General features: G+C 31.9%; 3 protein-coding genes, 1 long non-coding RNA gene and 1 other non-coding gene across 15 annotated transcripts; 2 read left to right on the top strand and 3 right to left on the bottom strand.

The window, feature by feature from the left end:
- The first annotated feature begins 4,879 nt into the window (after window positions 1–4,879).
- Window positions 4,880–6,116, top strand: LOC107901420 (uncharacterized). 2 transcript variants are annotated; one of them, XM_016827424.2, is made up of 2 exons: window positions 4,880–5,383; window positions 5,989–6,116. In XM_016827424.2, exons 1-2 carry the CDS (start codon window positions 5,079–5,081, stop codon window positions 6,068–6,070), a joined length of 387 nt encoding a protein of 128 aa, XP_016682913.1. In that variant the 5' UTR covers window positions 4,880–5,078; the 3' UTR covers window positions 6,071–6,116. The 2 variants fall into 2 exon arrangements, with proteins under 2 accessions (XP_016682913.1, XP_016682914.1); XM_016827425.2 differs by having other exon boundaries at window positions 4,881–5,383; window positions 5,982–6,116.
- A 1,526-nt stretch (window positions 6,117–7,642) lies between these two features.
- TRNAQ-UUG (transfer RNA glutamine (anticodon UUG)) lies at window positions 7,643–7,714 on the bottom strand. The gene has a single exon. It is a non-coding gene; the product is annotated as a tRNA-Gln (tRNA).
- Window positions 7,715–10,977: 3,263 nt separating this feature from the next.
- LOC107901417 (filament-like plant protein) lies at window positions 10,978–15,614 on the bottom strand. Of its 9 annotated transcripts, none has more exons than XM_016827415.2 (5): window positions 15,347–15,614; window positions 14,487–14,646; window positions 13,275–13,470; window positions 11,719–13,154; window positions 10,978–11,588 (listed from the first exon to the last, which is right to left on the bottom strand). In XM_016827415.2, exons 2-5 carry the CDS (start codon window positions 14,595–14,597, stop codon window positions 11,187–11,189), a joined length of 2,145 nt encoding a protein of 714 aa, XP_016682904.1. In that variant the 5' UTR covers window positions 14,598–14,646; window positions 15,347–15,614; the 3' UTR covers window positions 10,978–11,186. The 9 variants fall into 9 exon arrangements, with proteins under 9 accessions (XP_016682904.1, XP_016682908.1, XP_016682905.1 ...); XM_016827419.2 differs by having other exon boundaries at window positions 15,419–15,609; XM_016827416.2 differs by having other exon boundaries at window positions 15,334–15,592.
- Window positions 15,615–20,938: 5,324 nt separating this feature from the next.
- Window positions 20,939–22,001, bottom strand: LOC107900021 (uncharacterized). Its single transcript, XM_016825749.2, has 2 exons — window positions 21,809–22,001; window positions 20,939–21,703 (listed from the first exon to the last, which is right to left on the bottom strand). Exon 2 carries the CDS (start codon window positions 21,641–21,643, stop codon window positions 21,026–21,028), a length of 618 nt encoding a protein of 205 aa, XP_016681238.2. The 5' UTR covers window positions 21,644–21,703; window positions 21,809–22,001; the 3' UTR covers window positions 20,939–21,025.
- A 733-nt stretch (window positions 22,002–22,734) lies between these two features.
- Window positions 22,735–24,476, top strand: LOC107900320 (uncharacterized). Of its 2 annotated transcripts, none has more exons than XR_005914440.1 (7): window positions 22,735–22,871; window positions 23,450–23,512; window positions 23,624–23,680; window positions 23,769–23,869; window positions 23,976–24,100; window positions 24,204–24,266; window positions 24,406–24,476. It is a non-coding gene; the product is annotated as an uncharacterized lncRNA (long non-coding RNA). The 2 variants fall into 2 exon arrangements; XR_001684885.2 differs by having other exon boundaries at window positions 24,337–24,470.

The following is a 24,476-nucleotide window of genomic DNA, read 5'->3' as shown; positions in this document are numbered from 1 at the left end:
AATTATAACCACAAAATTACATATTTAAACTAATAAAAATCCTATTTAAATAGTTTTTAATCAATTCAATTACTTTTTTTATTAGTTGAATTAGTTTTGCACTGACTCAATCCTCTCATGGATTCAACCATCGATTTCTTATTTAACCCAATAGTTCAATCTCCCCCTATTTTTCTCTCATTTGCAATTCCAAGGCAACTCCTTTTGCTCCTTGCTGACGTTTAGCAACAAGTTCATCGGTTCTTTAGCTCCTTCTTGCTCTACACTGCTTTTGCATCTCTGTCCAGTTGCCCAGCAATTAAGCCCCTGTCAGCATCGTGCCTCATTCTAAACAGGCGAGGCGGTGCTTCTGCCCAGTCATTACCTTGCTCCATCGTTGCTTAGGTCAGTCATACACTTCCCCCTATAGTAGTTTGCAATGTCCTTTTTTCTTGAAGGAAGTAGTTTGTAAGTAATCTACGTTGCCAATAAGTAAATAAATAAATATATAGTATAAAGAATTTAAATAGATAAATTTTTATAACTTGGTTAATTAAATTGGGTGATTGATTACCTATTGAGTTTTATATACATGCATATGGTCAAAAGATAAACACTGGCGTAAATAATTTTTATATATAATTATTACTTTTATATTTTGAGATAATTATAATTATTTTTATTTTTATTTGCGCCTGAAGAAATTTATTTGAATAAATATAACTTTCTGAAAAAGACTCGTAACAAAGAAACATAGTTTTTTGGATAATTATTATATTATGAAAAAACATAACTTGGGTCATAAGTTATATATTAAGTGGCACTTTCTTTAATGAAAAAACACAATGTGCGCATATCAAACTCAATAATGCTATTTTTTTGTTGTTTTAAGACTTTTTATATTCTAGAGGCAAAATTAAAACCTAAAGGATAGTCATGCCTCAAGTCTATATCTTATTTTCCTCAATTTTTTTTCTTACACCATAAGTTTTTAACAATTCAACTGTTATCCAGCATCCCTCATTTCAAGCACACAAACGCCTCTCCATCTAGCCTTTTTTTTTTTTTTTTTATGTCTTTGGGCCACTCATATCTCTCGTCAAAGACCTCGAGCGATTGTTTTAGGCTTTCAACCTTAAGGTTTTATTTGTTGTCATGGTCACCAACTCCTTCACCGTCCTTGGCTATCTCAATGCTAGACTTCGACCACTTTTTTGGGCAAGATGAGGGTTGGGTCGTGCTTTGATGTCATGTGGTAACTCGTGTTCTATAAACCCTAATTATTTTTGGTGTAACTACTCATTTTTCAGTAGTGTCAGAAACAGTGGTTTTGTGGCTACCAAATCCGACGAGTAAGTTCGTAAATATTATTATTTAATATTTACGAGGCAAGTGTGATTTTTAAAAAGGTTTTTTATTTGATAATTTATGTTATATAAGTGATTTATTAAGTTTAAGTGATTTTAGAAAATGAGGTATCGGGACTTTGTTTTTATAAACTGAGCCGTAAATATTTTTATAAATATTTATGGAGTGTCATTAAAGTAGTGTTAAAGTTTCGTTAAGAAATTTTAATGTTTCGATAGTTAATTAACTAAAAAGGACCAAATTGAAGAAAAAAAAGAAGTGCATTTTCGGAACTCTGTTCCCGTAAATTGGACTCGTAAATACTTTTAATAAATATTTACGAAGCTAGTTGTGTAATTAATTAGGTTTCGGTTAAGAGATTTTGCTTGAATTAAAAGTAATTAAGTTTAAGAACTAAATTGCATATAGGGTGAAAATTAAATTATAGATTAAAGAATAATTAAAGGGACTAAAGAAGCAATTATACCTTATTCCATTAAGTGGAAGGTATTAATAACTTACATGTGTAAATTTATTTTATATATATTATAATATTAAAGTTAACATATATATTATAATATGTTTACTTAATTATTAAGTATATATATTATATAATTATAATAAAACAAAAAAAGTATTAAAAGAAAGAAAGCCGTACGAAAAAAGAAATAGAGAAAGAAGGTTCAAAGAACGGCTTAGGGATTTCTAGGGTTTAAAGTTCAATTGGTTAGTCAATTTAGTTCATTTTCTTATAATTTTTATGTTTTTGGAAACTCGGTACCTAGGCTTACCCGACCCATGTTGAAATTTTAGCATTGATTGAGTTTTTAAAGGTTGTTAATGTTGAATAATTTTAGTATTAGGGATTAAATTGATAGATTTTTAAGCTAGAAATGAAAAATGATTAAATTGTAGAATAAATTGTAAATTTTGAGTAATAGGGACGAAATTGTGAAAAAATTTAAAATTTAGGGATTTAAGTGAAAATAGGGAGTTAAATTTAGTTTAAAGTGGAATTTGTATGAAAATACAGAATTAAATGTGAAGAATAAAGTTAGTCTCGGTTTAGGGACTAAATTGAAATTTAGGCAAATATTGAGTCAAAATTGAAATATTCAATATGAAATTGGATTGTGTTATATTGATGAATTTTAATTGTTTTTAATTCCGGAGCTAACGTCGTATCAGAATCCTCGACTAAAAAAGGGAAGGATAAAATCGACGTCAAATAACTCAGAATTCCTAATTTGTATTTCTGTAATCCGAACTTAGTTGTTAATTGTTATATTTTGGTTTAATGTATACGGAAAGTGGTTGAGGTGAGTATTTGGCACTTTGACTATTGAATTGATTTAAAGTTGATTGAATTGGATTGAATTTATATATATATATTATGAATATATATGTGCAAATATGATAATTGGATATTGGTTGTATTTGGAAAGTGAATTGGAACCCTATTAACTGTATCGGGCTGAGTCAGATATAAATGGCATGCCATAGGATAGGAAGAGTTTAGGGATTTTTTCGACTTCAAGTCGATGAGGCACTGGGTGCCAATTTACTTTGGTTTAACCGATGAGACACCGAGTGTCAAATTTATATAGTGCATATTACTTCGGATTATCTGATGAGGCACTGGGTGCCAAACTGGTGTGTTGGTTGGATCCATGTACTCGTTCGAGTCTGAGTCGTGTTAATAGGGGTAAATAAATAATAAAGTTCTATAATAGATATTGAAATGGCATGGTATGAGAAATGGAAGTGATATAGTAATGAATTGAAAATAGAATGTGAAATATGTTGTAAATACATGGAATATATGAGTTATATACTCATGAATTGAATATGGAATGGCTAATGTTATTGTTTAAATGATATGTGGATCAAATTGTGAAAAGCTATTGTATAGCAAGTGATGAGAATTGAGTATGGTATGAAATGATGCATTCATGAATTAAGTATTGAATGGCTAATATCATTGTACAAATAAATATGGTTTGATATTAGAATAATTATTGATATAGCAATTATGTGAATTGGGACATTGTTCAACAAATGAAATATGATAGCATATGATAGTCATGATATTAGACATTAATATGTGCTTAAAATTCAATTGTGCATATTATATTATATTGTCTTTAAAGATCCGGATTGTAGAAATACCACTAAGTTTTACTCAGCGTACAATTTTGTTTTCTGTACGCAGGTTAGGTACTTAACTTTTAAACGCCGATTCAGAATCCAACAACGATCCCGTACTCAAATGTGCTAATATTTATCTTTTGTGTCGGCATGTACCTAGGGTGTCTAAATAATGGTTATTTCATGGACTGATTGTAAATGAGGTTATAAGTTTAATATTGGTTTGGTATATATATAAACATGTGTTTGTTTTTGAAGCCATATTATGGCATGGTAAATTGAACCAAATCTAAATATGTACATGTGAATTTAAGTTGGTGTTTAAGTGCTTATGAACTAGGCAAAATGGATTGAATTTGGTTTGTTTATAATTTGGATTTGAATGATGCTTTGATGATATCAATTGATGATATAAATGTGGTACCAATGAGGGTGTATTAGTTAGGCACCTAGGATGATTGTTTTGACATGTTTTGAATGTGTTTGATCGTGTTTTGAAATGGTTAAATAAATGGTTTTTGAGTTTTTTAATGTCCAAGAATGTAGAAAATGGCAAAATTGTTGTTAAAGACACATTTTAGGTCCACACGACCAGACACACGGGTCTGTGACTCGGGCGTGTGAGGCCATTTCGAAAGGGTACACGGCCTGGCACACAGGCGTGTGGTTTGGCCGTATAACCCAAGTCAGAAAGTTATACGGGTACAGACACGGGCTAGGACATGGTCGTGTATCCCTTTTTTGAATGCTTATACGACTTGAGACACGGGCGTATCTTCCAGCCGTGTGAGTCACACGGCTTGACCACAAGGCTATGTGACCCCTACAGTGTTGAAAATTTTTAATGTATTTCAAAAAAGTTTCTGAATTAGTCCTGAATTATTTCTAACACGTATTCTGGGCCTTGAGGGCTCGAATAAGGGACAATATATGTGAGTTTGATTGGTTTATGACTTGAATATTATATGACATGAAATGTTTGAAATTTTTGTTTGTTTGATCTGTAAACTCCGGTATGCTTCGTAACCCGGTTCCGACGATGGATACGGATTAGGGGTGGCACATTTGGTCTATTGAGCTTCCACAAAAACTTAATATTGTCTAAGATTCTATTGCATTTATTGATTCAAGTTAGGGATATTTCTACTATCACGAGAATCTCTTTGTTCCCCATTTTGATAGGGAGGTTTGATTCAAGCAATGAGAGTGCTTTTCTTTGTCATAAAAATTAGGTTGACTAGTATTTTGGGGCTTTAATGGGTATGAGATCAAATTTTCTCTATTCAATGTAGGTGAGTCTATAACTTAATGGGCTTTTGTCTGGATAGGACTTGTGTTCCCGTTTTGCTTATACCTTTTCTTTGCTAAATGAAATTTCCATAAAAATAAAAAAAAATAAATGGCCCACTCATGTCTAGAACCTTACACTGCCTAATACCTTGATACCGAAGAAAAATCCAGAACTCTCCACTTTGCTCTTTTTTTAGCTTAAACTTTATATTCCTACGCTTCCGTTTTCATCGATAAAAGGCGAGAGCTTCAATCCAACCCCAGAAGAACACAGGCAAACAATCCTAGCTTTCAAAAACTAAAAAGAAGAGAAGATGTTCTTTTTCTTTGTGGGTGGATTAGAGCAACAAGCAAGACAAGTGCTGAAATCTGGTGTGGGAAGGTGCATAAACTGTGGTTCCAGAGCTGATCTTGTGGAGTACGAGAAAGTATTGAAGCTTTTCTTTGTGCCTGTTTGGAGATGGCCTGGGAAAGATCCACTCTTGCATTGTAACAATTGCAAACTTTTCTTCCCTGAGGATTTGTCTTTTCCACCTCCCAAGATCGATTCTTCATCTGCTGCCGTTTCAGATTCTCTGCGTTGCCGTTTTTGTGACAGGCTTGTTGAGCCCGAGTTCAGGTTCTGCCCCTTTTGTGGCTCTGCTATCTAAAATTTTCCCTTTTGGTGAAGAATCTTGATGGGGTAATAAGGGGTTTAGATTGCTTCTGTATATTCTGGATTTTTTGTTTCTTTGTTGTGTGATAAGGTGTTGATTAGTATATCAATAAATCAGCCTTCTTTTCAATGTCAAATTTGTGTGATAAAGTATCATACATGTCTGCCCATTCAAACACCAATGATAGGAAAGACACAGGCTCATATAAATGCTTAATGCCACTGACATGGTCTCTTTTCTCAAGTCTTGAAAGACAATACAAAAGCAAAAAGGTGACCATAGTCTCGAAAAAATCTGGTAACGATTACATGTTGTAGATGGGAATTTCCAAGTTTAGCTGCTTTCAAAAGGTTAGTCATAAGCACTATCACGTGAATGGTAGATCATAGCTACCAAATGTTGTCAGAAAGTCATTTGGTTATGCAGCCAAGGGGGATTTCTATTTTCAACTAGGTTTTTAACTACTTAAACCCGCCAATCCACTACCCAAATACTGGAAAAATGAGACATGCCTCCATGACAACATTCTATATAATAGTCTTGTTTTCTTTGTTTATGAAGGTAATAGCATACACGAACCTGGTGAAGATGTGTTGTGGTCGAAATTCCATATCAATAGGATAATGGTGCCAGTATCCTTGGAGCCCTGATGACGGTGTCAAGAACTTCACCAAACTGAGATGTTCGAATGCCACAGTAAGTATGCAACACAAATAAGGAAGATACTCTATTTTAACACTGAAATAAAAGAAGCAAGGAAGATACTCTGTTTTAACACTGAAATAAAAGAAGCAATGACATTGTAGATGGCAGTTTTAAACATTTTCCATCTGATGTGTATCCTACTCTGACATTTATATTCTACAACTGGTTAAACACATTGATGGACTGGATATCAGTGAAAGCATATCTAGTGTGTAAACCATTCATCAATATATGTCTTTCCTTTTCAGAAAAATACGATACCGAGTGGCTGTAAACTTCTTCAAATCTTACTATTGATGGTAGGTACATTGGATATGACCTTCGTTCACTGAACCAAGGTGCAGAGGACATGCTCTATGTGCACAGGTGTTCTGGACACATCCTGGATTTGCCATTGTTTCCACAAAAAATAACCCATGTCTCGAAGAAATCAATTTGAATCGGAACGTATTGTGATTATTCTTTTTTTACTATTATCATTATTATGATACTTATGGTAATTAATTCAAGTCTGACCCAGAATCATTGGATTTTTCTGTAATCCTTGTTGTTGCTTGCATCTCCTAGTAGAAACTATAAGAATAACAGTTTATCTACCTCGCAGTCCCATTAACCTCTAATTTGGGCTACCTGTATGTGAGCTTGTGCAAGTCTCCTTCTTCATAGTGCCCATAGACTTGAATTCACGAGCCAAAGGATTCAACGCTTCCACTGCCTACAACCATATCCAACAAGCTAATGCAAAGAAAAGCTTCCCAAAAGATTAATAGGTAGGATAAACATCGAGATTGAAAAAGACCTTTTAACCTTTTCATGAAGAAGCATGATTGCGAGCAAATCTTGTCCAGCCCACCAATCACAGTGCTGAATATCATATCTGGCCACTTCCAATGCCTGGTGTATATCTAAAAGGACTTCCTTCTAAATTGTGGGATTTTAGACCGTGGATCCTTTACATAAAAAAGGCTGCCCCACGGGCTGTTCTTATCCTCCTAACACAGCAAACACCCCAAAGCCCCATCTAACGCCCTGAAACTGCACCAATCTCTCAATGAAGCCATAAAATCAAGTACCCATATCACTCAAGCAAACAAAGAAGAATATTTTCTAAGGTTGAAATGAAAGCTACCCAAAGACTAATAAATCAACAAACATGTTTAAATTATTAAGGTAACACTAAGCTTAATTTTCAGCAGCGAATGCAAGTGCCAATATGAGCGCTCTTGGCTTGAGACACATATCTTTGTTCCTGTGGGGCTTCTTGCCACCTCGGATGTGTTGGTGTTTGTTATTTCCTTGGTCCTGGTTTTAGTTTAGTTTCCAGTTATTTTTCGTTCCTTAGCAAAAATACAACTTCTGGGGTTTTCTTTGGTTTCTTACATTACAAAATGTAATCCTAGCAGATTCCTTTGATGTTGCAAGCTTCAACACTTCGATTGAACCTTTATCTCAAAGTAAGATGGGAAGTACTTATTCAAAAAATTATGATTTTGAGATTCTCTTTTCTAAGAGCAAAAAGGTCCTACCGGGAGTCGAACCCAGGTCGCTGGATTCAAAGTCCAGAGTGCTAACCACTACACCATAGAACCGTATCGATTACAAAGATTCATATAAATTTTAATAATTAATAAAAAAAATTTAAAATTTAATTCCAATACTATTAAAAGGAATTAAATAAGATTAAATTATAATATAATTAACGTTTGATATTTATAAAATGACATGGAACTTTTTTATTTGCAATCTGATTCCAAATAAAACATTAAATGTTAAAACAAAAAAATCCACCATCAGTGGAAGGAACTGATGGAGTAAGCTTCACTTGCAAAAACAAATTAGAACATAACACTAACGTTCTTTTTGCCTATGGAGTTTATAAGATTATTCAATAATGTAAAATTTTATTATTTAATTAAGAAAACATAAAATCACCCACATTCTATTAAGTTGTTCTTGTTAGTCAAACAATTTGACATTATTATCATGTCGTCGATGAATTTTTATAATGGCAATAAAATTAGTAAAATAACATTTATCTCTCAAAATATTTTTTAAAATAATAATTCTTCGTATAAAATTAAAAAACATAATAAGTATATGTATTTTTAATTGGCATCGAAACCTAATGTTTACCCATTTTATGACTTTGGTCTATTTTTTATCACTTTAACCCTCAACTTTTAATTTTTAGTCAAATCGTTCTCTTTTTAGACGGAAAAGTCAATTGAATTGTTATAATTTTAATAGCACAAATGTGATAGCCTACGTGGCTATCTACATCTGCTAACATGGATAATTGTTCTAAAACTTTTTTGAACATTTTTGTAACTTGTTGAATTTTTATTATTTTTACAAAGTATACATAGTATGCTAAGAGAGTGACTACACCCGTGTCATTAAATTTTTAATTGTCCGATTAACTTTTCCGTCTAAAAGAAAGCAATTTAATTAAAATTTAAGGTTGAGAATCAGAGTGATCCTAGAAAAAGAATTAAACTAAAGTGACAAAAAGAATAAATGTTAAGGGTAAATTTATTATTATACCTTTTTAATTCAAATGTAAAAATATACCCAGTCGTTTTGTACAAATTGAAGGTAATATCCAGATATTTAGATATTAACATAAGTGAAGCTAATCCTTAGTACAAATAAGGCTTATTCAATTAAATTAAATTTATAAAGAAGGGGAAATTTTTCATAAAATCAATATTCCATCCTAAATCTTACACTACATAAAGAAGATGTGGTAACGAGATTATCCCTATATTACCACATTTTAATACGGGCGGCAATATGATAATTTTAACTCAAAATAATCTTCAAAATCCAAACAAAAGATTGTTATTCCATAATCTTAAATCGCCACAGAAAATATAAGATTCTGCTTATTGAGAGTCATTTAGTTCAATCATCTTCAATTTTTGAGAGGCAATTTTATGTTCTTACATAATATTTTCACGTTTAGTTCGCAAAGATCTTAATCTTTGTTGGTAGAAATATAATATTCCATAATGTGATTTTCATGTTCGAATTTCAAACATTAGCATGACGGCAGTGTCAAAATTTAGAAATATAGAGGTAATTCCAATACTACCTTTTTTTATAGATAATTTTACATTTCGAACAAAATTTAAAATTTTAAGCAATTTTATCTTTTGCTTTTATTATTTAAATCAATTTAAAAGAATCAAACTTGTTAAAAAGTAAAATCTATATATAACAGGAATAATTTAATAAAATATGCTTTTAAATAATATTACATTTTGACAACCAAACATCGTACTAGACAAATAAGCCAAACTAATCTATCTAGTAATATGTCTCTCTAGAGTAATGTTATATTCCCAATAATATCAAGATTTCAAAATATAGGGGTATTCTTAAATAATTTACCATTCCAAAGGTATTCTTCACATTATGATATTTTTACCCTTCCTTTTCATAATTTTGGTTAATTTCATCTCTTCATTGTATTACCTTTTTTCTTATATATATTATGTATATATTTTTCTCAATTTATTATAATATTTCAACTTAATATATTAACAAAAATAGATAAAACTATTGGTTATCATATTTAATATAAATAGTATATTAAGTAAGTTAGTTGTAAGATATCTAATAAAATCATTGTTGGAATTGAGATCTCATCCAAAGAGAAACATATCAAATATCTAGAGTTTCTTTTTGTGAATTATATAAAATGATTGGGAATTGTTTGATCGTCTTTCTCCAAGTAAGAGGCGAAGCATAATCAACTTGAACTTAGATAAAGGTGAATTGTAAGGCCTGAGACAACCCATAAAGCTGATGAAGGATTACTCGAAAAGTTAAAGATTAGCAATTTGTTTTAGAAATCAAATGAATTTGATATTATACATACGCGAGGAAGTTAACCAAAAAAAGAAGAAAGAAGATAAGTTCTTTACTTTTATCATTTAGGAGCCGTGCGGGATGAAAGTCTCATGAGAGAAAGAAGTAAAGGATCCTCTTTTCGACTTTGACTCTACCACTCCAGTTGCATTTTATGCGATTTTTCCATTTCTATAGTAATATATATAGGAATAGATACATAATGAGATTTAAGTTTCTATAATAAAAAATGAGAATATAAGGAATCCAATGGAAGAGCTCTATTTAGTTTCGTATCAATATCTTTTGACTAAGGTTAAAGAACTAAACTTGTAAGAAAAAAATTATAATAAGGATAATTTAATAAAATATAATTTAGATAATATTATATTCTATAAATTAAACAATAAAATTTTACGTTTTAACCAAATAAACCAAACAAAATAATATAACTTACCTAAATAATATAATATATAATCTTATTATTAAAAATACTCTTACATTCTATCTTCTCCAAATATACATAAATATAACCTAAAATCGAATACTCACTTCAAGCATATGTGACTTAGGACCTATCGTCCAAATTGGGTTGTTTTAGCAAATTCATGGGTTCAGTTAGACCTACCGACTCCATCAATTGGTCAATTGCTTCATCCAATGTCACCTAGAAACTAGAGTCTTCACACTTGAATTCATAAGAATGATTAAAGAAACATGTGCTCTTTAATTACATACTTTTTTTGAGGGACCATTTATTACTTATTCCAAGAACAATGAACATTTAATATTCCTGCTTTGGGAAATTTAGAATCCAATGAAAAAACAGAATCCATATCAAATTATATGTAACCATGCAGGCCAGACATAAACTTCATTTGCAAGCCTTCATAAACAAAGCACTGCAGCAAAACCAACAATATTAAGTTCTTCCCTTTTTTCCCAAGAAACCAACCACAGTGATTAAAATGGATTAGATGATCAAACACAACTAAATAACTTCTTAATAACTTGAAGGAAGTTGCTGTATTTTTCTTCAAAAGATGGAGAAACTATAGCCCCAGGTACTGGCAATTAAGGTTCTCAACTTCAAACTTCTGTATCCAGAATCCAGACAACCATTCATGTATAAATGGTGATTAAACAGTATTTAACCACTACCTTTTAAATGACAAATAATTTCTTTGTTTTTACACTAATCTATATCTCTTAAATTTCTAGTTGGATCCCATTCTTACTCCGAGTGAAAAATTTTGCGAAACCATTTCGGTTCTTCTCTGAACTGGCATGAGTTGATGACACAATTGAAGACGAGGATGAAGATGGTGGTGTGTTGCCATTTCCATCATTCTTATTTCCTTGAGGGCTAGAATGGTCAGCACCAACTCTTTTTGACTCTGGATCTGCTTTGGGTGAATATGTTTCATTAGAATGTAACTTCCAAGGTTCACTAGATTTCGTAATCAACGACACTCCTCTAGAGAACTCCGGTATGCTCGTGGTGTTGATTAAAAAGTCTTCAAGTGTCGCAAGAGATTTCAGTTGCTGCCCTAAAGATGCTATTGTTTTTTGACACTCAGCAAGTTTTCCAGCAGCAACGGCCAAATCCTCCTGCCATTGGGTCTCATGACTATCAGAAAGATGCAACATACCATAACTTTAACACTAATAAATTCAATAATTGCATAGAGATGTCTTATGCTAGTGTAATTTCATCAATGCATGAAGGCTGAAGAGTTACCTGTTTTATCTTCACTTCAACGTTCGAGTTTGCAGTTTGCTGGAGCTCAGCTTCCTGTCTCGTTCTTGAAAGCTCTTCTTCCAATTCTTGACACTTCACTGTAATCTGTGCTGACAATGCCTTTTCCTTTTCAACTTCTGTTTCCAATGAACCAACCTTTGCAGACATCATCCGAGCCTCTGCTTCAATGCTAACAAGTTGAGACTCAAGAAGTTGCTTTGACTCATTTGCATCAGCTGAAATTTGCACCGACAGTGCCCTTTCCTTTTCAATTTCTGCTCCTAATGCGTCAATCTTTGCTGACATTGTCTCTGCATCTGTTTCCATGATACTGAGTTGAGACTCGAGATGTTGCTTTGCTTCATTTGCCTTGCTGAGCTCTCTTTGCAACTCCTCCAATTTTAATTCACTGTCCCTCAACTCTAGTTCCGATGCTTCTAGACTTTCTTGACTTTTGGCAAGAGCAATTTCTAGTTCAGCTTTCTCGGCTTCTATCTTCTCCAACTTTTCTTCAAGTTCTGTTGTTCGATGAATCATGGCTTCAAGCTCAGCCTTCAAAGAGCTATCACCATCATTGGATTGTTTGACAGTAGCTTTTGATTCAAGACATTGATTTTCATTCTTGGTATCAGGTAATGCAGCAAGTTGCTCCATCTCAAGAAAATCATCCATGAGATCAATCTCAATAGAAGAACTAGGGACATTTCTGTTGATGACCTTTTCGTTTTTGAATTGATCAAGTTCAGCAATTAAGGCTGACGCCCATGAGTCGGAACAACTAGGTTCTCCTTTGTTTGCCTCCAAGCCACTCATCTTTTGGGTATCAGTGTCCACCACATGCAGCCGTTCTCCGCTGTCGGATTGACTACCCATGAAGGATTCAACATAAATCGAGGAGGCAGCTGGGGATTTACAGTCATTTGTGAAGGACGATTTAGAGCCTATGGCTTTGAGTCTTCGGCATTCTGCTTCAAGCTTTGCGGCCCTCTTTATGCTCTCTAAGTGTTGTTTGCTAGCTGTTTCAGCTGCTTGGGTGCTTAAGTCCCTTTCAATTGTTCTGATTTGCAACTCTTCTAACTGAGATGAGAGCTCAAGCTTGAGGGCTGAATTTTCCTTCTTCAAAGCTTCAATCTTATGCAAAAGATCGGGACTGAAGGGAGGAGGGGGCTCAGACTTAACAGATTCGGCTTTATTTTGGAGCTCAAGCAACTGGCTTTCGAATTCAAATTGGATAGTTTCCCAGTCCCGGGTAGTATTTGCGACAGCTTCATTGATCTTCTGCTCCTGCTCCTCTCTTGCTTGTCTTAACTGCCTAACACATTCCTTGAGAGCTCCATCAAGATGAGTCACCCGGTCTTCCAATGCTGAGTTTTGCTGAACTGCAGTCTCTAGTTTTTGCTTTAATACCAGTACTTCATTTTCAGCTTTTTCCCAACCTGAAGTTCAATAAAAAATATAACTAGATTATAGTAAGTAGACTATAACCAAGAAAACAAAGATGAACGGAAAAGAAAAAGAACCATGTAGAACAAGTTCCCAAACTTGTAAATTAATACCTGCAATAGCTTCTTCGGCAACTTTGGCATGTTGCTTCACCAAGTCCTCTTTGGCACTAACATTTACTAGAGCAGCTGATAATTTCTCTGTCAAACTCCTAATGCTATCATTCACTTCTTCAGGAACGGCTGAAGCTTTTGACGACACTTCAGGTGATTTTGTGCAATCATTAGGTGATGATGCCTTGAAAGCCTCCTGATTCAACAAATTAGAGAGATGAAAATCAATCTGAATTGGAGAAAACCAACTGGATCTGGTTCAAATTAGAAAATTATCTCCTTAATAGAAAACTCGAGCACAATTTCAACTCATCGAAATATAACTGCTTTAAGCTTTATTCTATTTTCTATTTACATCTGATTGAAATAAGCATATCTTTGGTGAAGACATCGCGTTATAATTTTTCCAAGAATACAATTTGAGAGCAAAGCAGCTCAGACCATCTCAAAATGGAAACATGGAAACTTTAGCCGGAGATGAGACCGTAACTACATCGTCTCTACCTGTCTTGTTATCATGCTTCACAAGATGCTTTCAACCGACAGGCGACATGTAGCTTTAAAAAATGCCTACTGAATAATCATACAGGTTGCTTTATATCAACTTTCACCATGTTCAACTAAAACTAGTAACTTTTCATTTTGGACAATATGCTTAAGGTATCAGATTAAAAGATGCATTACCCAAAAAGAATTTAATTTGTACCCTTGAATCCTAATGGCAGCATCACTCATTGCACCAAAAGCGCCTTAAAACGCAGCTTTAACCTCCCAATATGCTTTCCTCTACTTGATATTACTTCTTTCGCCTAAGTAACGGCACAAGAACTTCAAGCAATTGATAGGTAACTAACATGATTATCAGATGAAATAACCCCATTACCCCCATTAATGTCTTACTATAGATATATCAACTTGACAAGAGAAATAGAAAACAACTATGTTGAAAAATATGAACTGTAATTCAGTGCTATAAGGAAAAGGAGCATAAGTCAAAACTGTCATCAAGGAATTTCTGGCAGTTGAAAAAGAGAGATGGATTCATATGAATGATATAAACAAAGTTAACCATGAATGATACAAACAGAAACTCTCCAGAATTCACATTAATGGGAGCATAGCTAAAGAATCTAGTAACTAAACCATGAGAAGAAGAAAGAAAAGTATATAAGCTAAAATTGATGATGATTAAGGATGAGATTATCCAACTACCTGATCATCTGAAAATCTCTCGGACTGCGATGATATAGATCCGGAACTTTCAGTTTCACCAGGACTTCTCTCAGAAGACTTCCTCTTCCACAACCAACTCTTTTTTTCCATATCAAACTCCAATAGTCCAACAGCAATCAGCTCATCAAGGACTGTTCATCTGCAAACACAAAGACACAAAAAAGGAAAAGAAGCAAATCATTGTTCAAATGTCACCACATAGTTACCAGAAAATCAATCTTCTCAAATAAAGATAAGAAGGAACAACCTAGGACAAAATCTATTTCCCTAAAAGAATATGAGCAAACCTTTAAAAAGCAAAACATTTCAACAATCTAAAACATTAAAAAAAAAATCAACAACATTTCTGGGTTTATTATTCTCTCTCAGCTTTGCTTCAAATCTAACCCTCTTGTCTCTAACTGTCTCCACTCTCCAGCCTAAACAACAATTGATTGAACTTTTAAAGAACCCCCAAAAAGCTCTTTAAATTTTATAGACTGCGGCAGTTTTAATTACCATCAATAGTACTTTGAAATATCCCCTAAAGAAAGCTCACTTACTTGAATCACAAAACTGGAACTACCCATCTAATTCTATCAAATCTTTTAAAAACCACACTACCAAGAAAAATAAAATATAATTAATGTAACAGTAGCTGGAAAAAACAAACAATAAAAAAAGGTCCCCAAACTTGAGGTACAAATCAAAGCTAAAAAAAGCTCAAAAAGCTGTTCTTTAAAGTTCAGTAAAAACTAAATAAAACCCAGATATGCAACCAACTGAAAATACCAAATAAAATAAAACAAAAGGAAAATTTTGAAGGAATGAGAGCAGCTGAACTGACCCAAATCAAATACCTTTTGACTAGGATTCAGAAAAGAAATTAAAACCCAAAGTTGGATTCAGATTTAAAATCTCAGTGTTAAAACCTTAAAACAAACTCTGGGAGGAAAAATCTCTGGAATGCCAGTAGCTAATCAGCTAAAAGAAAACAGTACTCTAACAAGTAACAAGCTTTTAGATAATGCAGGCATCTATATTTCTATTCTCTTTCTTGGCCTTTTCTTTGCTTTTAAATTTTTTTTTTTCTTTGGGTTTTGTTTTTTATTCAAATTAATATAGTATAAACTATAAAGGTAGATGGAAAGATTAATAAAATCTTAAATTCAAGTTTTAAAGTTGGAAAAGTGCTTTGTCTGTTATTCAAAACTTTGATTACGGGAACATTACCATCCTTTTAAAAGGAGTATTAAAGTATTAAACAAAAGATAAACAGCATGTGATTTCTGAATGTGATGATGAGTTTAGCCTCAAACACAAGGACCAACTTTTTTCAGCTTTTCCTGTTTCTTGCTTTTTGGTCCTTAAATCAAATTACTTTATTCATTTTAGTTTTTGAAATGAAACTGGGCTTCATCTTCCCTTAGAAGAAACATTAATGGAGGCTTTAATTGAATTTGTCTGTTAAATGAATCTTTGTGGGTGTCTGTCTAACCAGTGTCTCAGTCTTAGCCTTCGCTATTTTTAACTGTTGTCTTCCGTGTGGGTTTGATTCATTTCAGATTTGGAGAAGAAAATGCTGCACTTATACGATTGATTTATTAATTAAATGGGAAAAATATTTAGATAGTAAATGTAGTGTTAGTGAGTAAATTGAATCTAACTCGACTAACATGGATATTATTGTTAATATATGAAGATGTGGATTCGAGTATTATATTTTTATTTATAAATTAAGGGATTAAAACTAAACTTAGAGGTCGACAACTCGGTTTACTACCAAAACAGATGCACTTATCTCTTATGATTTGAAAAATATCTGTTTAAACCCCTCAAGTTTAAAAAATATCTCATAAATCCATTTGAGATTTATTTACAAAACAAATTTTAAATAAAAAGACAATTATGTCATTGTTATAATTTATCTATGTATTATTTATTTATTTTTAACACAAAATAATAAAAATTGATGTGCCATAAAATTAAATATATTTTCTTTCTTTTATAAATTTTTTTTATTTCAATTAAACTGAAGTATTTTAATTTTATATTTAATTCCATTATGTATTAACCTTGAGATAAATTAATGAAGTTATATTTATGTAAAATAATTAGCTATCATTATTTAGAAGATTTTGATGGAAAAAAATTAAAATATAAAAGAAAAAAAAGATTTTTATCTCAAAGGGTCCTCATTTTAATGGAGAGGTTAAAACCTTAAGAATTTTAAGTCTTAAGTAAATTATTTGTAGATTTTAAGTCTATATATTTTTGTGTATGTCCATGTGTGGGGGGTTTTATATTTTTATGGAAAACTATAAAAATAGTCACTCAACTATGTCTTTAGTTTCTTTTTATCACTTAACTATTAATTTTTTTGATTTAGTCACTCAATTTTTCGAAATTAAATATTTTAGTCACTCTCCCATTAATTGTCGTTAGATTAGTGGCAAGAAGCTTATGTGGGCTTTTTTTGGGCCTAATAACAAATTTAGCCCTCCAATATTACATACTTTATCAATTTCATCCTAAATCTAAAAAATTCAACAAACTTAACCCTCAATATTTACAAATAATTTTCTGTTTCTTTTTTTAAAAATTAGAACTAAATTGATAATTTTTCTAAATGGTGAGGGATAATTTGATTGATCTTTTAAAATTCAAACTAAAATAATAAATTTTTGTAAACATTAGAGGGCTAAATTTATTATTAGGCCAATAAAAAAAGTCTATGTCAACTTTCCATCACTCATCTAACGGCAACTAATGGAAGAGTGACTAAAATATTTTGTCTAAAAAAGTTGAGTGACTAAATCGAAAAAATTAATAGTTAGGTGACCAAAATAAAACCAAAAGCATAATTGGATGATTATTATTGTAGTTTACCCTATATTTATTTTAATTTAGGTCTAGAGATATTCTAGTTATAAATCCAATCTTGCTTTATAATTAAATTTGATTATAATTATTAAAATGCATTTTTTGTAATTGCAATTTTTTTAGTGTACTTCTAACTTAAAATAAACTTACGTATATAACTGAAAATATATATTATATTTAACATATTATTAAAATATAATGAAATTTGTAATTTAATTTCATAATAATTAAAATATTTTTATAACTAATTAATTTTTAATTAAAAATATTGAAAATAATGATCAAAATATAAAATAAATAGAATAATAATTAATTAATTAAAGGTAAAATTCTCTTTTTATTTAAAATCATTTAATACATAAACCCATCAAACCATAATGAGATAAGTACAAAGTAAGTGAATCTTTTATCAAACTGATTACATTTCCCATGGCAAAAGTACTTTATAGATTCGTGTATTATAGTGAGGAATGTATTTTGGTTTTTATATTTTAAGAAATCAAGTAAATTATGATAATTTTTGTAATAATTGAAAATTAATAATTTTATGGGGTTTAGTGAATTAAATGATGTGATGTTAATTTAAAATATGATATAATACATTTAAATGATATGGTGTGTTGAATTTTATGTGTTGATCTGATAGTTAGGGTGTTTACTGCTTCAAGTGTGACCTCAATTCGAGTCGCACTAATTATATTGTTATTATGCCACATACTTGTTTTTACCAGTTACAAAAGTAATCATTTTGCCATTCAGATAATATTAGTATTATTGTCAATGCAGAAGAACGTGAGTTTGAACTAAACCTGATTATGGGTCAGACCATTCGCTTAGGCTCAGGCTTGTCCAAAAAACGGGAGGGTTTAGGCAAAAATATAGGTCTAAAAAATGGACTTAGGCAAAAAATAATAATAATCCTATTTTCTAAACGAGTCGGACCTCGAGTAATTTTTTTGGTCCAGGCCCAACTCAACCCAAATTTGTCTAAATTTTTTCCCTGCTACTATTTTGCTATCATTTTGTTATGATATTGCTATTATTTTGTTGTTATTGTTTGGATATTGTATAACTCTTGTTTTATTATTAATTTTGCTACTATTTTAGAGGGATTTGCTTATTAAGTTGTAACTATCTTAGAGTTATTTAAGTATAAATATTTTTTTAATGTACTTTCAATTTGTTGGGAAACATTTATTGTAATATTTTTAGTGTATTTAATTTATTATATTTTTTAAATTTATTTTTATGTAAAAAGGTTAATATGGGTGGACCAGGTTAGGTTCGATTTAGCATTTCTCGGCCTAGAAAATAGGCCTAAAATTTGACATCAGCCCAACCTCACCCATTATAAGTCTAAATTCAAATGCGCTGAATCGCGTTTAAATTCAAGTTACAAGAGATTATTTGATAAAGAAATTTGATTGGGATGTTTACCGTAGGTGAGGACAAGTGAAACACCATCAAGGCTAAGAGTTAGGGCTAGTTTGGATGGGCGGTGTGTTTACCTCCGGTGAGGTTAAAAACAGTGCTGGCGGTGAGATTAATTACGGTAGCGGTGAGATTGGGTACTGTAGCAGTGAGATTGGGTACTGTAGCAGTGAGATTAGAAACAATGGTGGAGTGTGTGTTTGGATTCAAACGTAGCTGTAGCGGTGAGGTGAGAATGAAAAATGATATTAAGGACATCAAATTAGAATTGATATATAATAGAAGTTATTTAAATTATTTTACTTTTTTAAAATTATTAAAATATGGAAATTCATTTAATAAAATATTAAAATGTATCTTCCAATATTTTAATGAATTATATAATTAATTTAAATTATTTATTAGATAAAATGATAATTATTTTTAATTTTTTTATAGTTATAATTAAATATTTTTTATAACAATGATAAATATTATTTTCACAAATAATAACATTATACTTGGATCAAATTTTGAAGTATCTAAATGGATGATTTTTAATAAAAAAATATAGTAACATAAGACATAACAAGTTTCATTATTACTAGAAATTAGGTTATGATACAAAATGTGTTTACAAATATTGATTCATTAAACTAGTTGCAATGGTTTCCCTTAACATTGTGATTTCAAGGTCACTTTCTCTGTTAGAAGAACTCGATTCACCTCTGTCAAACTGGCTTGAAGAGACTGGCATGTCCGGTATATTATCAAATTCTCGAAAATCCTCATCATTTGACCAAGCATGTCTTCGAATGTAATTATGCAAAACCATTGTTGCAATAACTATTAAAATTTGCTTGTCGAATGAATAACTTGGAATATCTCTTAATATTGGCCATTTTTTTTCCACACTCCAAATGTTCGTTCAATCACAGAGCTAACGAAGAATGGGCATGATTAAAGATTTCTTTTTTTCCAGATACTTGATGATTACCTCGGCGAAAATAAGGTAAATGATATCATTCCCCCTATATGGACCTAGAAAACCTGCCATTTGTGGATATCTGGAATCCACAAGATAATATTTTCCTACAAAAAAAGTAAAACATAATATCAAGTTTAAAAATAAATTAAAAATTTTAATATTTTTTATGTAAAAAGTAATTAAAAAATTAAAGTTCGACCTAGTGGAGGGTGTGGAAACTTCAACTCTTGCTTTCTAAGTGCTTGCAAAAAAATTCTACTATCATGTGCTGTTTCTTCCCAACCAGGAAATGCAAAAATAAAGCACATGTTGAAGTCACAAGCTGCCATAATATTTTGAGTTGGTTCACCTTTCCGTCCGATATAAGGTATTTGAGAAGAAGGCGAAATGCATGCTTTTATGTGTGTTCCATCTATGGCCCTAATACAATCCTTTAAAATAAATACAAGTAATGAGATAAAAGTTAGAAATAATTTATGTTTTAAAAATATAAAGATTGTGTAAAATTTACCTTAAAGTGAGGCCAATATCTTGTATCATGTCGAATATGGTTCGGTACTTCCTCGAATTGACCTTCAATGGGTTTAATCGTGTCTATTCCCATTCGAGCAAATATATGCAACATATCAGTAAAAATTTGACTAACAGTTTCCCCAGATCGTTGAAATCGCTCTGTTGCATTTGAATTTGATTCTCTATTTCCAAGAATGTACAATGATAATGCTAACTTCTCCATCGCCGATACTTTCCCATTCTTTAAGCCATAATTTGTTTGCAAATCATGCAACAATCTGTGAAATATATTTTTTGGCATCCTAAAACTAATCATGCAACGATCATCGTGCCCATTTAATACTTCGTCCACCCACATTTAACCAGTATAATTTGAATCCATATGCGGTTGCATAGTGAAATAAGTTTCATGGTGTACCAATACACTGCTTAACACATATTCTTCCTCTTTATGATAATTGTTGTGCTCAACTTGGGTAACAATTGTGGCTATTCTTCGTTGAGCTTCTTCACTTAATTCAGAGGTATCATAATTCATATCAAAACTATTATACATATTGTTAAATTCATCCATAACCTGAAAAAGTAATCAAATGAAAGTAAATTAATATTTCGTGACATTCTATACAACACAGAAACTTGATTAAAAGCATAGCATAAAAATACCAAACATAAAAAGTTTTATACATTAGTTTTACATATAAAAAAGTAGTATAGTCATACTACAATAATAATTCTAAGGAGCTTATGGTGGAGGTGGTTGATGGTATGGTTGGAAGGGAAATGAGGATGTTGCTACCAAGGATGAAAATGATGCAATTGGATTTTGTTCAGCATACTCGTGTCGAAGCCACCAAACCCTATCATCTGGATCTAAGTTCAAAAACACTTCTCGTTTCACCGGTATTTGGAACATTTTGGTGGCAAAATAGTACAGTTCATCTTTTTTTGGAATTTCATCTCCCAAAGCACGCAAAACATCCATTGCATTTGAAATAATATATTGAGAGTGTGGAAAAATAATTTCATTCACTGACTTCCTTGGACTAGACATGCTCTCACATAATTTCTCAATCTGGGTAGTTAATGTATTTCTTGATGATTTTCTACTTGAACTTGATTTTTTTCCTTTACCGTGTACAACCCTAAGTGTTTGCTTTCTTCGATCAGGGATTTCATGAAAAGGGTTTGATGGTACCTCATCAGGAGGAATACCTTCATTCTCGTTACTATGTTCATCTGAATCACCAAATCCCTCATTAGGTGCATCATCTCCCATAGGAACCCCACTTGGAAGAACACCAGACGAAGGTACCCATGCGTTCTCTCCAGTGGCTACAATACCACCAAACATTTGCCACATTAACTCATTCAATCGTGGTTCAATTCCTTTATTCTTAAATCCTTTAAAATCAGGATTTTCCTACATAACATGTTAAATTTAAATGTTATCTAAGATTTTTATAATTGTAAATTATTAATTTCAATAAACTTTATGCATTAAAATAATGATAAAGTTAACACTAACCTGTATTTTTGCAGCCCACCATTCTTCCGTAGCATCGACCGTCTTTTTAGATGGACACCATCCAATACCTGTAGATTCTTTAAGCAACTCCCTCCATAACCTCCATTCCTTTTTTAATGTATCCCACTTATTTTTCAATTGAGGTTTTCCATAATTTTTTTGTGTTTTTGCTTGAAAAAGAGCAATGACATTTTCCCATACTTTTGAGTTTAGATGAGTTGTCAGTCTATTACCAGCATTGACTTCACTCACGCAAAGTTCACAAAATATCAACGCCAGCTCATCATCCCAAACAGCTTTTGTTGCTAAGCTACTATCTCCGTCCACAAAATTTCGTGTCTTTACCATCTATTGTCATTGATATAATTCAGTCAATGTGCTAGCATTCACCAAGAAGCATAAAGAACATATATAGTCTATAAGTTATTTTAGACGTCTCCCAATGCTAATCTTTATCTAGCCACACCCAAAAAAAACTGGCACTTTAATTGAAGCTTCAACTTAATGGAAAAAAGGAAAATGAATGCAACAAAAATATAATTTTCAAGTCTCATATTTACTCCATTTCCGATTCTCTTGGACACAAGACATATTTATATGGATATCAGACTTAAGTCTCTAGGGCAAACTAATAAAATTAAAGAAAAAATCTGCAAGAACCATTGGTTCACATTTATTGCTTAAAAATCTATCTACAATACAATTTCTTCATGTTTCTGTCAAATAAAATTAACAAATGCTAATTTTTTTTATCTATTTTAGAATGATTTGACAAAAACTATAAATTAAAATACTCAAATAAATTTTCTTCTAAAGTTGGAGGACTAAAAAGGTTATTATGCCGAAAAAGAATAATAATAAAACAGATAAAATGTTTATGTTCAAAGAAGCATAAAACTAATACGTGTAATTCACAGGAATTTGACTCGGTGGAGCCACCGAGGGGAGAAAAAAAAGAAAGAAAAGTTCTTTCGTTCTTTGTAATATTGGCGTAGGCAAAATAAATCCATTAGGCTTCAAAGATTGAAACTAACCGATTATGGCTTCCTTGGAGATTATGTAGGTCAGATCGCTTCTTTCTTTGTTTAATTCTCTCCTTTTTTTTCTGATACTTTTTTTCTGATTATTTGAAATTCAATGTGATTTTAATATAGGAGCAAGGAAGTTTTTCATTTATTCTTCTTTTTCTGTTATATTTTTTTGAATAATATTTGGTGAATATGTTTTGATCTCTGTTGTAATTTGTTAGATTTAATCATATTCATTTTTATGTAAATTTTTGTGGATTAATTAATGGAGTTTTTTTATAAAAAGATATGTAGGCACAGATCTTTCCTAGCTTTGCTAAAAAAAGTATGAGGCATTGGTTATATTCAATTCCTCATATGTTGATAGATTGGTGGATTGTTATATTGAAATTGTATCAAATCCAGTGGTTCTATGTTCTACCTTCACGCTACTGAGTTTGCAGCAAATTTTTTTGGGTTCATTTTTCTAATTCTCAGGTATCTTTGGTTATATTTCTGCATGTTCTATCTTTACTGGAATTGGTAATTATATGTTTGTTGAAATTCAGCTGATTAAGGTAGTTTTATTGGATTGTATTTTAAATGTTGGTGACTATTTGGGAGGAAATTGCAGGCGCTTGTATCCATTGGGAAGGATGATGGAATTAAAGGGTACTGGAAGGGAAATCTTCCTCAGGTTCTTTGTAGTTTTTACTTCCACTCTTTATTTTGGGATTAGATTTCGATAATGTAATTGTGATGGTTTACTGAGCTGCTGTTGACATTGATTTAGTACTAAATGGTTCAGGTGATAAGAGTTGTACCTTACAGTGCAGTCCAGCTCTTTTCTTATGAAACTTATAAGGTAATAAAAGAATATGCATAATGTAATCTTAGAATTGTATTGATGCTTATTGCGTGTCCCTTGATGGAGTTAGTCGTTTGCTTTCTAGTTCCTATTGAATTCTAGAAACTTTTCACGGGAAAAGATGGCGAGCTATCTATTCTCGAAAGACTTGCTACTGGAGCTTGTGCTGGCATGACATCTACATTTGTAAGTGATTCAATAATCAAGTCTTCTTATATTATTGTTTAGTGCAAGTTTTCTGGTTATGAATATAACTTAAGTGATTTTAGTCTAAAATTTGCATGTTCATCAGGTTTTTTGGGAGTTAATCAGACTCATGAAACTTTGGGCCAATGGTGTGTTGTGTTCATGTCATTCGGGGTGAAAGAGATGGATTTGGGGGAAGATGTTGATGCTGTTGATGGTGGTTTGTAGTATGTGAGGAGAGCGATAACTAGTTTTCATTCAATTGTGGTATGTTTTATCCTTAAATAAGTCACTGTGCTTGGCATTTAAGTTTCCTGCTTTACATCATTGATAGGAATGGATCAAGGCATAAGGGGGCAGTTCACTCCTCAAAACAATTTATAAGGCTCTAGATTAGGTGAGTGTAAGTTCGAAATGACTAAATGCAAGTCTCAGCAGCTGGTAATTTTAAATACCCGGTTATGCAGGTTGTGAAACTCTCAGAGTGCGAAATTTATAGTTATAATCCTGACTCTGATGCCTTTGATTTATACTAGTTCAGCATCAGCCAACACAGTACCCAACATTGGAAGAACTAAGCATAGGAATGATCAAATTCAAGGCCTTT

This window comes from Gossypium hirsutum, chromosome D06 (genome assembly GCF_007990345.1).
Source record: "Gossypium hirsutum isolate 1008001.06 chromosome D06, Gossypium_hirsutum_v2.1, whole genome shotgun sequence".
NCBI lineage: Eukaryota > Viridiplantae > Streptophyta > Magnoliopsida > Malvales > Malvaceae > Gossypium > Gossypium hirsutum.
This window is presented reverse-complemented; position numbering and strand designations above follow the sequence as displayed.

Excerpts from the sequence above, each read along its gene's own strand:
- LOC107901420 (XM_016827424.2), top strand. The coding sequence starts at position 5,079 with ATGTTCTTTTTCTTTGTGGGTGGATTAGAGCAACAAGCAAGACAAGTG. Across the intron at positions 5,384-5,988 it reads CTTGTTGAGCCCGAGTTCAG|CATACACGAACCTGGTGAAG; the intron begins GTTCTGCCCCTT and ends TGAAGGTAATAG.
- LOC107900021 (XM_016825749.2), bottom strand. The coding sequence starts at position 21,643 with ATGTGGCAAATGTTTGGTGGTATTGTAGCCACTGGAGAGAACGCATGG.
- LOC107901417 (XM_016827415.2), bottom strand. The coding sequence starts at position 14,597 with ATGGAAAAAAAGAGTTGGTTGTGGAAGAGGAAGTCTTCTGAGAGAAGT. Across the intron at positions 13,471-14,486 it reads AGAGATTTTCAGATGATCAG|GAGGCTTTCAAGGCATCATC; the intron begins GTAGTTGGATAA and ends TTGTTGAATCAG. Across the intron at positions 13,155-13,274 it reads TGCCGAAGAAGCTATTGCAG|GTTGGGAAAAAGCTGAAAAT; the intron begins GTATTAATTTAC and ends ATTGAACTTCAG.